Here is a 14,345-nt window from a genome sequence, read left to right as displayed (position 1 = left end):
TGTGCATTGATTAGCACTAGTCAGAAAACAATGAAAGAAATGCTGGAAAATCTTCATCTGATGAACTAAAAATAAAAACAATTTTGTTTGATCTCTGACAAAGAATAGTCATTGTTATGATTGTTGTTTGACAAAATAATACATTTTATAAAATATGTATAAACATGTTAAGTTTAATTATTTATTTTTATTTTTGAAAAATTTTCCAACCCTTTTAAATATTCTTCACATGTATAAAATCTGAATTTTTAATCACTTTATTAATTCAATTGTATAAAAAGATATGCAAAAATCATATATATATATATATATATATATATATATATATATATATATATATATATATATATATATATATATATATAAAGACCTCAGCAGGAAGTGAGAGCTAATCCTCTCACTCTTGCCCACACTCCCTAAAACAATTTATGGGAGGAACTCATGGCTCTCGTAAAAGTATAACTTTTTCTCTCAAAAGTTTAATTATCATTGTAACTAAAATGAAAAACACATTACTTTTATATATATAAAAAATTAATTTCATAATAAACTGCAATGCTTTTTAAAAGGCATGGTTGTTGAATGAATTTTTTCATGGCGCAATAAATAACACTTATTACATATATATTCTTGTAACATTAGGGTTACAAACATATGCTTGTAACAAGTATAAAACCAAATTTTGTATTTAATAAGCAATTTTTTAATGAATAAACAAATAGCCAGTGCAAAAATCAAAAGCTCTCGTAAGAAGCTGTTTAGAGGAGCAGCTCACATGGCTCGCCATCTTCATTTTAAGAGAGCTTTCTCCGCTCTCGCACTCATTTACTTCCACCGAGGCCTCTCTCTCTGTCTCTGTCTCTGTCTCTGTCTCTGTCTCTCTCTCTCTCTCTCTCTCTCTCTCTCTCTCTCTCTCTCTCTCTCTCTCTCTCTCTCTCTCTATATATATATCATTTCACCATTGCTGGATCATCAGGAAGAGTACTCTTCCTGATGATCCAGCAATGGTGAAACTTCAAGTCGAAGATAAAAGTTAGATAAGTGGTTTTTACTAATTAATTATTGCTCTGTTCTTTTAGAACATTGAGCACTCTATTTGTAAAATACACTAACATAATTTACATATATATATATATATATATATATATATATATATATATATATATATATATATATATATATATATATATATATATATATATATATATATATTTATATATTTATATATATACATAATGTGTTCATAAAAAAACCCTTAAAAAGCAATATAGTAGTGTATTATTAAAAAAATATGCTGGTGATATTGTTCTTTGTCATTTATCATGCATATTAATTTATATTGTTGTTACTTTTAAAGCATTATAATAATAAAAAAAATTCAAAATTCAAATGGTGTTGTAATTAAGAATAAAACTAGTTAAATTTTTTTATTTTACTAATTTACTTAATTTTTATTTTAATTTATACATTTAAATTAAATTCAATTTTAAATTATTTTAAAATTGATTAAATTACTTATGATTTCTATTAGTAAACTAAGTAGTAATTTAGTGGACTAAAAAGTCGTCCAACTTTATTGAAATAAAATGTTTGTTTATTTTTAGTTTGTTTGCTCATTTTAGATATAAAACTAAAATTGACTTCCATTAATATATCAATTATACCTGCTGAGGTCCTGACAACACCTCCTCAAATTTTTCTATATTTTCAAGCTTCTCCATGTAGCAGGCATTAGATCCAGTTCCCAAGATGAGCCCAATTTCTACTTCAGGATCATCATATGCACCACACATCATGACACCAGTTGTATCATTTAATAGGATTATTTTACCAACAGAAATTTCCTGAAAGTTATCAAAGTATTTTATATGCTACATTTTCATTAAACATTTCTTAGAATAATATTTGTAATAATAATAATAACAATAATAATATCAATAATAATAATAACAATAATAATAATAATAAGTAATAACTGTTGAATTAAAATTAACTTTTAAAAGAAATTTTGAGGTGACTTCACAGGTAAGGCCTATTTATTTTGGTCAGGCGCCTTGTCGCCTGACCAAAATAAATAGGCCTTACCTGTGAACTTCACTTTATTTAATAAGAAATATAAGCTTTGTTTCTAATTTTTAAAAGTTATTTAAACATAATAAAAATTATTAGCACAACTATAAAGATATTAAAAAAAAAGACCTTTTATGAAAACATTTTTTTTTTAAATTCTGATTCACTTCCAACAAGGCTGAAAGCAAGTACTAATAAGTTGGGAGTTACTAGAAAAAAAGAATAGAGTTATTGAGCAAAGAAACGTTTGACTGTAGACTTAAAAAGTTGAAGGTTGTATGAATCAGTAAAACATGAAGATGGGAGAGAGTTCCATAGGGTTGAAGTGGGGGAAAAAAGACTAGACAGTAAATAAAGGTGTTTAGAAAATTCAGGGACAGATACAATAAAAGAATTAGACTTTGCTGAAGCACAATTGAGTTTTAGTTGATGGAACTAGAGATGATAGCTCCTTTGAGCAGCGACCATGATATTATTTGTAGAAAAGAAAAAGAGATGCATTTTTACGATGATGGGAAAGAGGCTCAAGCTTAACAAATAGAGCGGTTCCAACTATGTTTACAATGCATTTTCGGACCTTGTCTAGAAGTGAAAGAGCATCATTAGAAGAACCAGTTCAAATATGACAACAGTATTCCATACAAGGAGATTTGAAATAAGAATAAGAAATTTGAAAGGTAGAATAATAAGAGAGGTAGAAAATAGAATCAGGAGAGAGAAAATGGCGAGCACGATAAAGAGAAGCAACCTCAGCAGATGTTAATTTAGCAATCAATTGCATATATGGTTTCCATGAAAGGTCAGTAGTAAACGATAATCCAAGAAGACGTAAAGAAGAGGACTCAGTGAGAGGGTTACCATTCATTATTATAAGAATGTCGACAGTACCAGATAGTTGTTTGCAGTAAATAACTGAGTTTTGTTGGAGTTAAAATTTACAAGCCACTGTGAGTCCCAATCTGTTACAGAAGATTGGCTGCCTGTTCTAAGCGATCAAAAAAAAGAAGAATTTTTGTCAATACAGGAGTATAAAGTAGAGTCATCAGCAAAAAGAGCGATTTTAGGTGGTGGTCAGGAAGATCATTAATGTAGATAAGAAACAAAACAGGACCAAGGATAGAACCTTTAGGTACCCCAGAAGTTACTGGAAATAAAGAAGAGTGTTAGCCTTAGAGGATGACTTTAATAAAGTGGTTAGAAAGAAACGATTTGATAATTTCAAAAACTTTCTCAGATAGACTATATGAATCAAGCCTATGGAGAAGACCAGCATGCCCAACTTTGTCAAAAGTCTTAAAAATGTCAAGAGCAATAGCTCTAGCCTCCATCTAATGCACAATAAAATCTTTCAGTCACAGCAGTTAGTAAGTTAGTCAAGAGAATTGAAAACTGTATTAATTATCTGACATTAAGTTATTTGACTCAAAATGGGATCTGAGAAATTTGTTTGTCAAAGACTCAAAGACCTTGCTAAAAAAAGAAAGAAAACTGATCGGATGATAATTGGAGGGGTCAGAATGTTCACCAGAGTTTTTTAAAATTGGAAAAGCAGATGCCATTTTCCACCAAGCAGGAAAACAAGACTCATTCAAGCACTTATTAAACAGTTTAGAGAGAATCAAAGAGAGTTATGGAAAACAATTTTGTAAGACAATGACAGGAATGTTATCTGGACCACAAACCGTAGAAGAGTTTAATTGAGATATGACTTTTGCAATGGAAGCTGGAGTGATTTGAATGTCTAACAATGGGTTAACTGAATTGAATTAAAAGAAAAATTCTTTGCAATAAGAATAGTTCTGTCTTATCCTTGGGAGAGGTAATAAGATTAGTCCCATGGGAGATGGTCAAACATCTCATTCTCCCATTCATGGGAGAATGAGATGTTAGAACATCATTTGTTAAAGATTTTCCAAAAGTCTCTAGAGCCTAACTTCTGAGATAAGATACAAGATTTAGTAAACTGAGAATAATAGAGCTTAGCATTTAACAGTGCCTTTATACATCGATTTCTTTCAATAATAAATAGCTGTTTGTTCTCAAAAGAGTTGTTCTTTTGAAAAAGATAAAAAAAATGATTACTATTAGATACAGCAGCTGCATAAGAGGTGAAAACCATGGAGTAGAATGAGGCTTGACTTGGAACCCACAAGATGGAATAAAAGCTTTTATTCCTTACTGAATCTAGGTTGCATAGGAGGCGCATTTTTCAGATGAAAGGGAAAAGAGATCAACCCAAGGCCAGTTATGAAGAAAATCACAAAAAGAATCCCAGTTAGGTAATATATATAATAATACAATAGTAGTAATATAATAGTAGTAAATAGTGCAATGATAGTCCAAAAAGGATGATGAGTTTAAAAAGGAAGTATGAGATGAAAGATTTAAAGAGATCATTGCATGGTCAGAACCACCTAAAGGAGAAACTAAACACAAGCTAGGATCAGAGACCAGACATAAATCAAGGAGTGTAGGTAATGATTAGGATTGTCAGGAAAACATGTCACAAAGTTAATTATCTGAGTAAGATATTGAGAAATGCAGAATTTATAGGCTTTAGTGCCAGCAAGGTCAGTGGCATTAGCGCCAAGCTATTCAGTGTGATGAGCATTAAAGTCACCAATAACAACATTATTGGCAGAGGGGTTAAGAGAGAGGACATGGTCAATTTGATCAAAAATTACATCTGAAAAGAAAGCAGTCTTGGAAAGAAGGAGAATGAAAAAGAACAAAGAGAAAGGTGATAGAGTGAAAAGGTGATAAGCGAAGGATTCGAACCTGATTTCACATTAAATAGGTGACTATTGAAGTCTTTGCGAATCAAAGGATAGTACCTATCAACACTAAGATCAGAATAAGGAATAGCAGAATTTAAATTAGTCACACTAAGAGCAAGTAAGTCTAATGAATTTTGCAAGAGTTAAGATTCAACTGATGGAAGGTGGCTTTGTAATATTAGTGAAAGATATGTTAAAAATGTTAGGTGATGGGGATGGTTTTTATGTTTAACATTTTGGGTTAATTTTGGCAATTGGCAATTTTCTCAGTCTTGTTAATTAACTATAAGTCATAACATAGAGCTCCATATGTGGCCTTGACAATGCGCACCAAAAACATTAACAGGGACACATCCATGCACAACATGGCACTGTTAATACTCTGATATTTTGCAGCTGTTGATGGAATCAACCTCTCTGAGAGCTACCACAAAGTTCAGGAAACCCAGACCTCAGAACCATTAGCTGTACCTTAATTAGGAGATAACAGGAAGAGTTGCATAACCACTATCAAGGAGGCACAAGCAAAGAACTTATGAGAAGAGTTAAGAAGATCCAGCATTCATCATCTTATGCAAAAACAGTGTAACACAAGTTTATATTTAGGCTAGCCTAATAGATGAAAAAGGGGTTCGAGGCTGGTTAGCAGAATTATTCTGCTTACCCCTAAATTTGTCTAGTTTAGGTTAAATGTATTACTTTAGTTTATGTACGCTTTTAAATGTGTAACATAGTTAAATGTGTTGGTATGTATTATACTATTACATACCAATTGGATCTTAGTTATATATTCCAAAATTTAAAAGAAATAATGTGAAAAAAAACATGTTGGTTGAAAAAGACTATTTCAAAATAAAAATAAATATTTAAAATTTTTTTCATCATTCATATATGACATTATTACACTATCACACTGAGATTTGCATTCAAGGTTAATAAGCTCCTCCAACTTTACTCTTGCTTTTTGAGTTAGTGTGTGTGTGTGTGTGTGTGTGTGTGTGTGTGTGTGTGTGTGTGTGTGTGTATATATATATATATATATATATATACAACCCTTGGAATAAGGGTCGGCATTCGGCAACGCCGACCTAACAACCAACCTAAAAGTGTTTGAAGTTAGCAAAAAATTGCTGATCTTGTTTCTACGTTTTATAGTAAGACCTTAGTATCAAATTTTTTTTGCCGACCTGATGCTGACCTCAAAAAGATTGAGATCGGCAAATTATTGCCGACCTCATTCCAATGGTTGTATATATATATATATATATATATATATATATATATATATATATATATATATATATATATATATATTATATATATATATATATATATATTATATATATATATATATATATATATATATTATATATATATATATATATATATATATATATATATATATATATATATATATATATATATATATATATATATATATATATATATATATATATATATATATATATATATTATATATATATATATATATATATATATATATATTATATATATATATATATATATATATTATATATATATATATATATATTATATATATATATATATATATATTATATATATATATATATATATATATATATAATATATATATATATATATATATATATATATGAGGGGGGGTCCAAAATTAACTTTTTTATCCTGATTTTGAATTACTTATTTTATTTTTTTTCATTATAAATATTTGGTCTTCTACTTCAATATCAATAAAAGTGATTATTTTGACAAAACAATCGATTGTTAAATTAAATGAAATCATTATTATTATCGAAGTAGAATCTGTGGTAAATGTTTTTTTTTTTTGATTCATAAATAAAATATATTATTATTATGTGTAATTATAAATACAATAAAAATTAGACATTATACATGAAATTAGTCCATATAAGAAACACTTTGTAACAATTACTAGTGAAAATGCAGAATAACTTTATTGCAACTGTGGTTGTGATTAGAGTTCTTTCCCATAACCAAGAATTCTGAGGTTCAATGTTGGCTCTGACCAGATAGGCAACATGGGTAAGGAAGTAGGTGTAAACTTCCTAGTGAAATTGCTCTTCCACGGTGCGTTGTGATAAGACACTTAGTGCTTCTTGGAGCATCTTAACAACTAAATAAAAAGTCATTGTATGTGATTGTGAGGACTTTCTAAGTCAAGTAGAAACTTTAAATTATTAGCTTATTCTTCTGTAGACATAAGAAAGCGTTTTTTTGTATTTTTATCAATAATTATGATTTTAAATAAAGCAGATCTTTGCTGCAATGATCTACTAATTTTTGATTAATACTATAATAAATATCACATTCATCAATCATTTTTGACATTTAACAGATCTTTCTCTTTTTCAATATATTTATTGACATCTGTAAGTAAATGGGCTGCCTTGTAACTTTAAACAAACTAATATATAATATCTCTTGAACGCCTAATGTAAAGCTTACAGTTCTTGTTTTGCTAACCCGCTCTGTCTCCGTGGTTTCTTCACTGGTTGCAGTTGTATTTCATATTTCTAAATTTTTTAAAAATGAGACACATTTCCCGAAATATTTCTAATTACCTAAATCTTGATTTTACAAAGGTTTGGATATTTAACTATATTACCACATGGTAATATACAAAAATTCCTCATACAAAGAATTTTTGTAATCGATCGAATTTCCGATGCCGATAGCAATAAGTCCCACACTGACACTTAATGAGTGCCATCTGACACTTAATGAGTGCCTCGCTGACACTTAAATTCAATATTAATTGTAATTGTTTTATAAATTGCAAAAACTTGATTAAAAATGTAATACATCAGTTATTCCATGATTGTATCTTTTTCTAAACCCATAATACTTTCTTATTTTCTGTTGAAGTAATATAGCTAAATTTTGCTAAACTATTTGCAAGGATAATACAATTCAAGAATTTGCTGCTTATATACAAACTGTTTCTATGACTACTGAGAAGTCAATCTTATTTAATGAAAATTTCCAAAAGATTATTTATTGTTGACTTTATGAAAAACAAATACAAAAACAACCCTGAGTAAAGGCAACTTTGTAAGATAAAATCTGTTAATTACTAGGAGATTTCAAAAGAAATTTATTAATTTTGATTTATTTGTTTACTAGTTTATAATTGATTTATTTATTAGTTTGTTACTTCTTGTTGTAATATTTTTTATTTTAATTGGTATCTAAATTCAGTTTACAAAATTAATGGTTAAGTATTTTCTAGCAAAGTAAATCAAAACAAATTTTTACACTAGATAAGAGTTACTTTAGTTTAAACACAACTTTCATTCATTATAATATAAAGTTATCCAATCAAAATTTAAATTGCATAAGTTTTAAAATAAAGTTGCGTAACTTCACACACAAAGAATACATTGTGAAGATTTCTAGTTTTTTATTATTTTTATAATGTTAAAAATTAAAGTAGAAGGTCAACCACAAAAATAATAGCAAAAACCGAATTGTTTATTGAACTTTTCTAAAAAAATTAATTAAGAATAATTGGTTAAACAAAAAAATATAAAATTTTGGACACCCCCCCCCCCCCCCCCATATTTATATTTTTGAGCACAACATGTCTCGGAGGTTTAGGATCCCTTTAAACAATCTTTTAAAATATATTATGCGGAAAACTTTAAGCAGTAATTAATCGTAGAATTATAAATAAATTTATATTTAAAATAACTTTTAATTTAAATTTATTTTATTATATTTAAATTAAATTTATTATTAAATATTATTAAATTTAAATTTATTATTAAATATTATTAAACTTAAATTTATTTTATTAAATTTAATTCAAATTTTTTTAAAATTTAAAACAATCTTTTACTTTTTTTTTTTTAACTTATAAAATTTCCAAACATGTCAAAGAAAATTCTTTTTTTTTTAATAATTTATTTATATATTTTTTATTAATTAATTAATTCATTATTATTTATAGTTTCAAATCAATAAATTTTTTTTATCCTATTACCAAAGTGCTAATATACAAAAGTGCTTAATGTTAATAACTGTATAAAAATCCATTGCTGGATAAACCACAATCAAGCCTGTAGGCAAAACTAATTTAAAGAACTTTTTTGGTAAACTTTGTGTTTTTTTAAATAGATAATTTTTTTAGTCTTGAAATTGCTTTTTAAAAAAAGTTTTTATATTATCATTAAGCTTTTAGATTGATTTTAGAATTAATGCTGATTAGAAATGATTAGTTAGTTTAGGAGTAGTTTATAAGCAAAATTTACAAATTTTACTATTTTAATCCAGAACAGATATATTTACTTGTTACTTTTAACTCATTTTTTTCAACATTTTAATAGTTTTAATTTATAAAACTTTAATGTGGTTTAGAAAATCTTTTTTATGTTCAATTTTTATACACACAAAAACATTTCTGCTTATTATCTACAAATGCAAATATTTCTTTTATCACAAGTAACTGAGTAGCAAAAGTTATTATTATAATTGCCTTCTTAAAAGCAAAATAAAATTTATACACTTGAAAATATAAATTTATTAATTTATAAATTAATAACCAATATTTACATTTGTGCATAAATATATATATATATATATATATATATATATATATATATATATATATATATATATATATATATATATATATATATATATATATATATATACATATATATATATACACATATATATATATACATATATATTTACATATATATATACATATACATATATACATATATACATATATATATATATATATATATATATATATATATATATATATATATATATATATATATAATATATATATATATAATATATATATTTATACATATATATATATATATATATATATATATATATATATATATATATATATATATATATATATATATATATATATATATATATATATATATATATATATATATGTGTGTGTATAGGCCTCGACGGGAGTAAATGAGTGCAAGAGCAGAGAAAAGCTCTTCTAAAACAAACACGGCAAGCCATGCAAGCTGCTTCTCTAAACAGCTTCTTACGAGAGCTTTTGGTTTTTGCACGGGCTATTTGTTTATTCATTAAAAAAATTGCTTATTAAACAAAAAATTTGGTTTTATACTTGTTACAAGCATGTTTGTAATGTTAATGTTACAAGAATATTTACATAACAATCGTCATTTATTGTACCATAAAAAAACTCTTTAGGCAAGTATTGTCTTCAGGCTTTCCCACTAGCTACCCATTTATTTATGAACATTACTTATCTGACAAAGAGCTATAAAAGTTTTTACTGCTCATAAAAAATGTTTTACATTTTCTTTGTAATAGAATGCAGGCATTTTAAGAATTATTACAGCAATTAAAAATTCAACAATAAAAGTGACTAATATAATAAAGTAATTAAAATGTAAAATATATAACTTGTTACATAAAATAAAAAATATTATGCAATAATTTAGAATGTAATAATTTTATTTTTTATCAGATAAACTATTTAATATTTTATCAATATTATTTAGATTTTTTAATTTTATTTTAAATTTAAGTTTTATTTTTATCAATTAGTCCAATTTAATCAAACACATTTGCATTTAAATCGGCGCTCTATTTTATTATTATTTTTTGCAACATGTGCCTTTTAAAAAGCGTTGCAGCTTATTACGCAACTAACTTTTTTATATAAATTTTTTTATAAAAATATAAAAATGACTTTTATTTTAGTTACAATGATAATTACACTTTTGAGAGAAAAAATATACTTTTGCAAAAGCCGTAAATTGCTCCTTTAAACAGCTTTATGGGAGGGAGGGCAAGCTAAAGCTCTCGCTAACCGTCGAGGCCTGTATATATAAATATATATCAATAGATAAAAATAAACAATATTCAAGTTTTTATACCTGCTGCTTTTCAATTGCTTCTGACAATAGCTGAATAATGTCATGATCAACAACACCACTTATGTTATAACCTTTGGTCCATTTTATAAGAGTTCCTTTAGTTAAACTTGTTTGCTTGACAGGGAAAGAGAATGTAAATCCTATAACTTCAATACGCTTATGATTTTCACCTAGTGTTTCTTTAACAAATGATGCTAAACATTCTGCAATGTACCCAAACAACGCATCCCGCGAACTATTCATAATATCTTTAGACACTGGATATGTTCTTTGAAGTTTTTTTATTATACCATCATTAATTTGAACAAGTAATACTCTGAAATTTGATCCACCCAAGTCAAGAGCAAAAAAGTTACCATTTTCTGTCCCATTTGGTTTTTCTTGAACATAAGTCAATAACATTTTGCACCTTGCTACATCATGACTGGTCTTTGATAAACCATCAGCTATATCTTTCTGAAAAACTGTTATCAATTTTTCTAGTTCAGGTCGTTGTAATTCAAAAAGATTAAACAGCTTTTCCAACTCTTCCTATGTTAAAATTTTTTTATCATATAAAGTATAATATCAAAATGTATTAGTGCTGCAAAATATATATTTTAATAAACACAATTTGAAAGCGTAAGACAATAGTCACATGTTAACAAAGTAAAGAAAATGGGTGTCAGTAGCGGATGCAGGTTTTTAGTTTATAACGTCAAAGTGTCATACACTATGTTGTAAGTGATGTAACTATGCTCGTTGTGCAAATAAAAAAATTGCAATTGCAGTGAGAAACTTTTATCTTAATTTTATTTGTCTAAATGCAAACACAATGCAAAAGTTAATTTCCATCAGGTTGTTTTTAGCACTTTTGCTAATATGATCCTTAAATATCGTAAAAATCAAGAAACAAATAAGAACATAGCCTGTCTTTATTATTTTTGCCTGTTTTCAGTGAACACAAAAAATATTTAAAAAAGAAAAAGAAAATTAAATTACAAAGTTTGAGAAACTTTTGGATTGAACTGGTAAAACAATGCAGTTATGTTTTGAACAAAACAACTTCAGAACTTTTCAGAACATTTTCAATCATGTTATAAGCCATGCTTTGATATTTAAATTCAAAAGCACTTTAAACAAAAGTATACTTTTTGAGAATACTTATGCTAAATCTTGATACAATGGAGTATATTTGCTTCAAAGTATAGTTTACACAGCAGAATTTATTTTTTAATGAACCAGATTGCTATTTTTAATAGCAAGAAACTAATTACTAAAACTAACTTATCCAATTTTTAATATCCTGCAAAGTATAATTTATATTAGCAAGTTTTGTAAAATAAATTTGGCAACCTCTGAAAAGCATAGTTTTTGCTGTAAACTTTTTTTAAAAAATATTTTCTAACAAAAATATAAAAATCAACAGTTCAATATTAGGCAGGTGGCAGACGTCATAATATAAATATCTATATTAATTTTTTACAGTCACTGTCATAAAACAAATAAACTTTTATAAACTTGTTGTGCTTACAACAATTTGGTATCACTTGTTATCAAAGCTTTACATTTATAGCCAATTGCTTCAGCAAATAGATATGGCATTAATTTTGCAATTAAATTTACAACATAGGGCTATGTCATTACCGCCTGATGATTTTATGAATTGATTATAAAAGAAGCACGAGAATCATTGGCAGAAATAAATATTATAGCACAGCTCACTGAATAGTCTTCTTGTGATACTCAAATGTTAACAAGTAGAAACAAAGATTGTCTTGATAAATCACCAGAACCTAGTTTATCCTTACCAAAACAGAGAGTATATAATCTCAAGAGATTGGCAAACTTTTAATATACAAAGCAAATAAGAAATATGATAATATTGATGATATACCAAATGCAGGAATTAAACCAACAGACAAAGAAACTAAACCAATTGAATGCTGTGATGATATTGATATACATAAGGGCGTTTCGGAAATTGATGATGAGTGTAGTCATTCAAACGGCTGAAGATAAGTTTAAACAATCTTATTTTAATAAACTAATTGATATAATAAAAGATTTATTGCAAGAGCAATATGAGTCATATAATTCTTTAAATCAGGTTTTCAGTTTTCTTTTTGGTAAAAAAAGCTAAAAACTATAAATGCGAATGAGTTCAATATTAGTTGTACAAACCTGGTCAAACACTTAGAAGATGTTGGTGAGGTGAAATTTAAAAATGAACTTTCTATTCTAAGATATATTTTACTACTTAATTTACGAAGATAATTATACTAATATATAGAATTTAGAGTTTATTTTAGAAAAAAATTTGGAAGAATTATATCTGAACGTATGCATCATTATTGAAGAAGTGTAACAATACACATTACCATTTGCTTATTGTGAGCAATCATTTCAAAACAAAAATTAATTGAAAATTATCTACGCAATTATACTGTCAATACAAAATGCGACTGCCAGGACAATTAATTACTATAATATAATTGATGAATTTGCAAGCAAAAGGTCTAGCAAATGGGCTAGCAAAATTGATTTATAGTACCTATGTATAATTTTTTTCAAATTAAAACCCAATAAAAATGAATTTATTAAAGTTAAAAAAAGCATGGCTCTGCCATTAATAATTGAAAAATAGGGTTAAATTAAAAATGTTTTTATTTGGTATTTTTGGTGTGAACATAACAAGTTTATAAATTGTATTTTTAGATATAATATTTTATAAGGCTCTAAAGTAGTTTATTTTGAACATTTGTAAATCGAGGGGGGCCACTGTGTTGTGTTTATTAGGCCATAATTTCTAAATCATTGTACTTGAAGTCTGAAGAAATTTAAAATTTAACTTATTTACTTACTATTTAAATATAATTTAACTTATATGTAAAAATTGGGAAAATCAAAGATGGTTTTCCACAGGCCATTGGTTGAAATATATGAACTGACCTATCAACAATTGCTAACTTTTTCAGATAGTTTAGATAATAATGGTTTTAAATAATTGCCAATTACTTATTACTTATATTAAAAAATACAGCACTTTTAAACTTGACTTGAAATCATCATATTTAATGACATTTTGTAGCAATAATTTTTTCACAATGTTTTTATAAAAAAAAGGTTATAAATTTTAAAATCTTAACTTTGAATTTTTCACTAAACAATCTTATGTTTAGTGAAAAAGAATTTGAAAAAAGAAAAACTAAAAGAAAGAAAAGATGTCGTCAACATTTTTATAACATTGTATGCTAAGAAAAGGTTTATAGTATTGAGTAAATTAAAACAAGATATTTATCGTATGAAACACTATAAAAATCTTGTTTTATAAAAATAACAAGTAAATAGAAAAAAATATTTAAAAAAGGTGCTGACCTTCTCCCATCTTCCAGGCAAATCTGCACGCCGTAACTGTGACAAATACATGTCAGTATTTAATGATTATAATAAAGATTACCACAACTACAAATAAATTGAATACAAATATAACAATTATCAACAACTTAAATTAAACTATATTAAAACACTGATTTATTATATATAATAATCAAAGCATTAAAAAAAAAACTATTACAACAATTATTTAACAAAGATATAAAACCAATACTAA

The 14,345-nt window shown here is 26.4% G+C and overlaps 1 protein-coding gene across 3 annotated transcripts in view; it reads right to left on the bottom strand.

Moving 5' to 3' along the window:
- The window catches only part of LOC100212254 (hexokinase-2), a 46,179-nt gene that overhangs the window by 19,482 nt on the left and 12,352 nt on the right, over positions 1-14,345 (bottom strand). For 2 of the 3 annotated variants that reach the window (XM_065792653.1, XM_065792654.1), the window contains exons 2-4: positions 14,111-14,197; positions 10,754-11,284; positions 1,665-1,844 (exon numbers count right to left, since the gene is read on the bottom strand). In XM_065792653.1, the coding sequence (XP_065648725.1) occupies positions 1,665-1,844; positions 10,754-11,284; positions 14,111-14,161 (762 nt within the window). In that variant the 5' untranslated portion in view covers positions 14,162-14,197. Of the gene's footprint in view, positions 1-1,664; positions 1,845-10,753; positions 11,285-14,110; positions 14,200-14,345 lie in introns of all 3 variants that reach the window. The other variant, XM_065792652.1, reaches the window with a different exon arrangement.

The sequence above is a fragment of the Hydra vulgaris genome, chromosome 03, assembly GCF_038396675.1.
Source record: "Hydra vulgaris chromosome 03, alternate assembly HydraT2T_AEP".
In the NCBI taxonomy this organism is placed as follows: domain Eukaryota; kingdom Metazoa; phylum Cnidaria; class Hydrozoa; order Anthoathecata; family Hydridae; genus Hydra; species Hydra vulgaris.
This window is presented reverse-complemented; position numbering and strand designations above follow the sequence as displayed.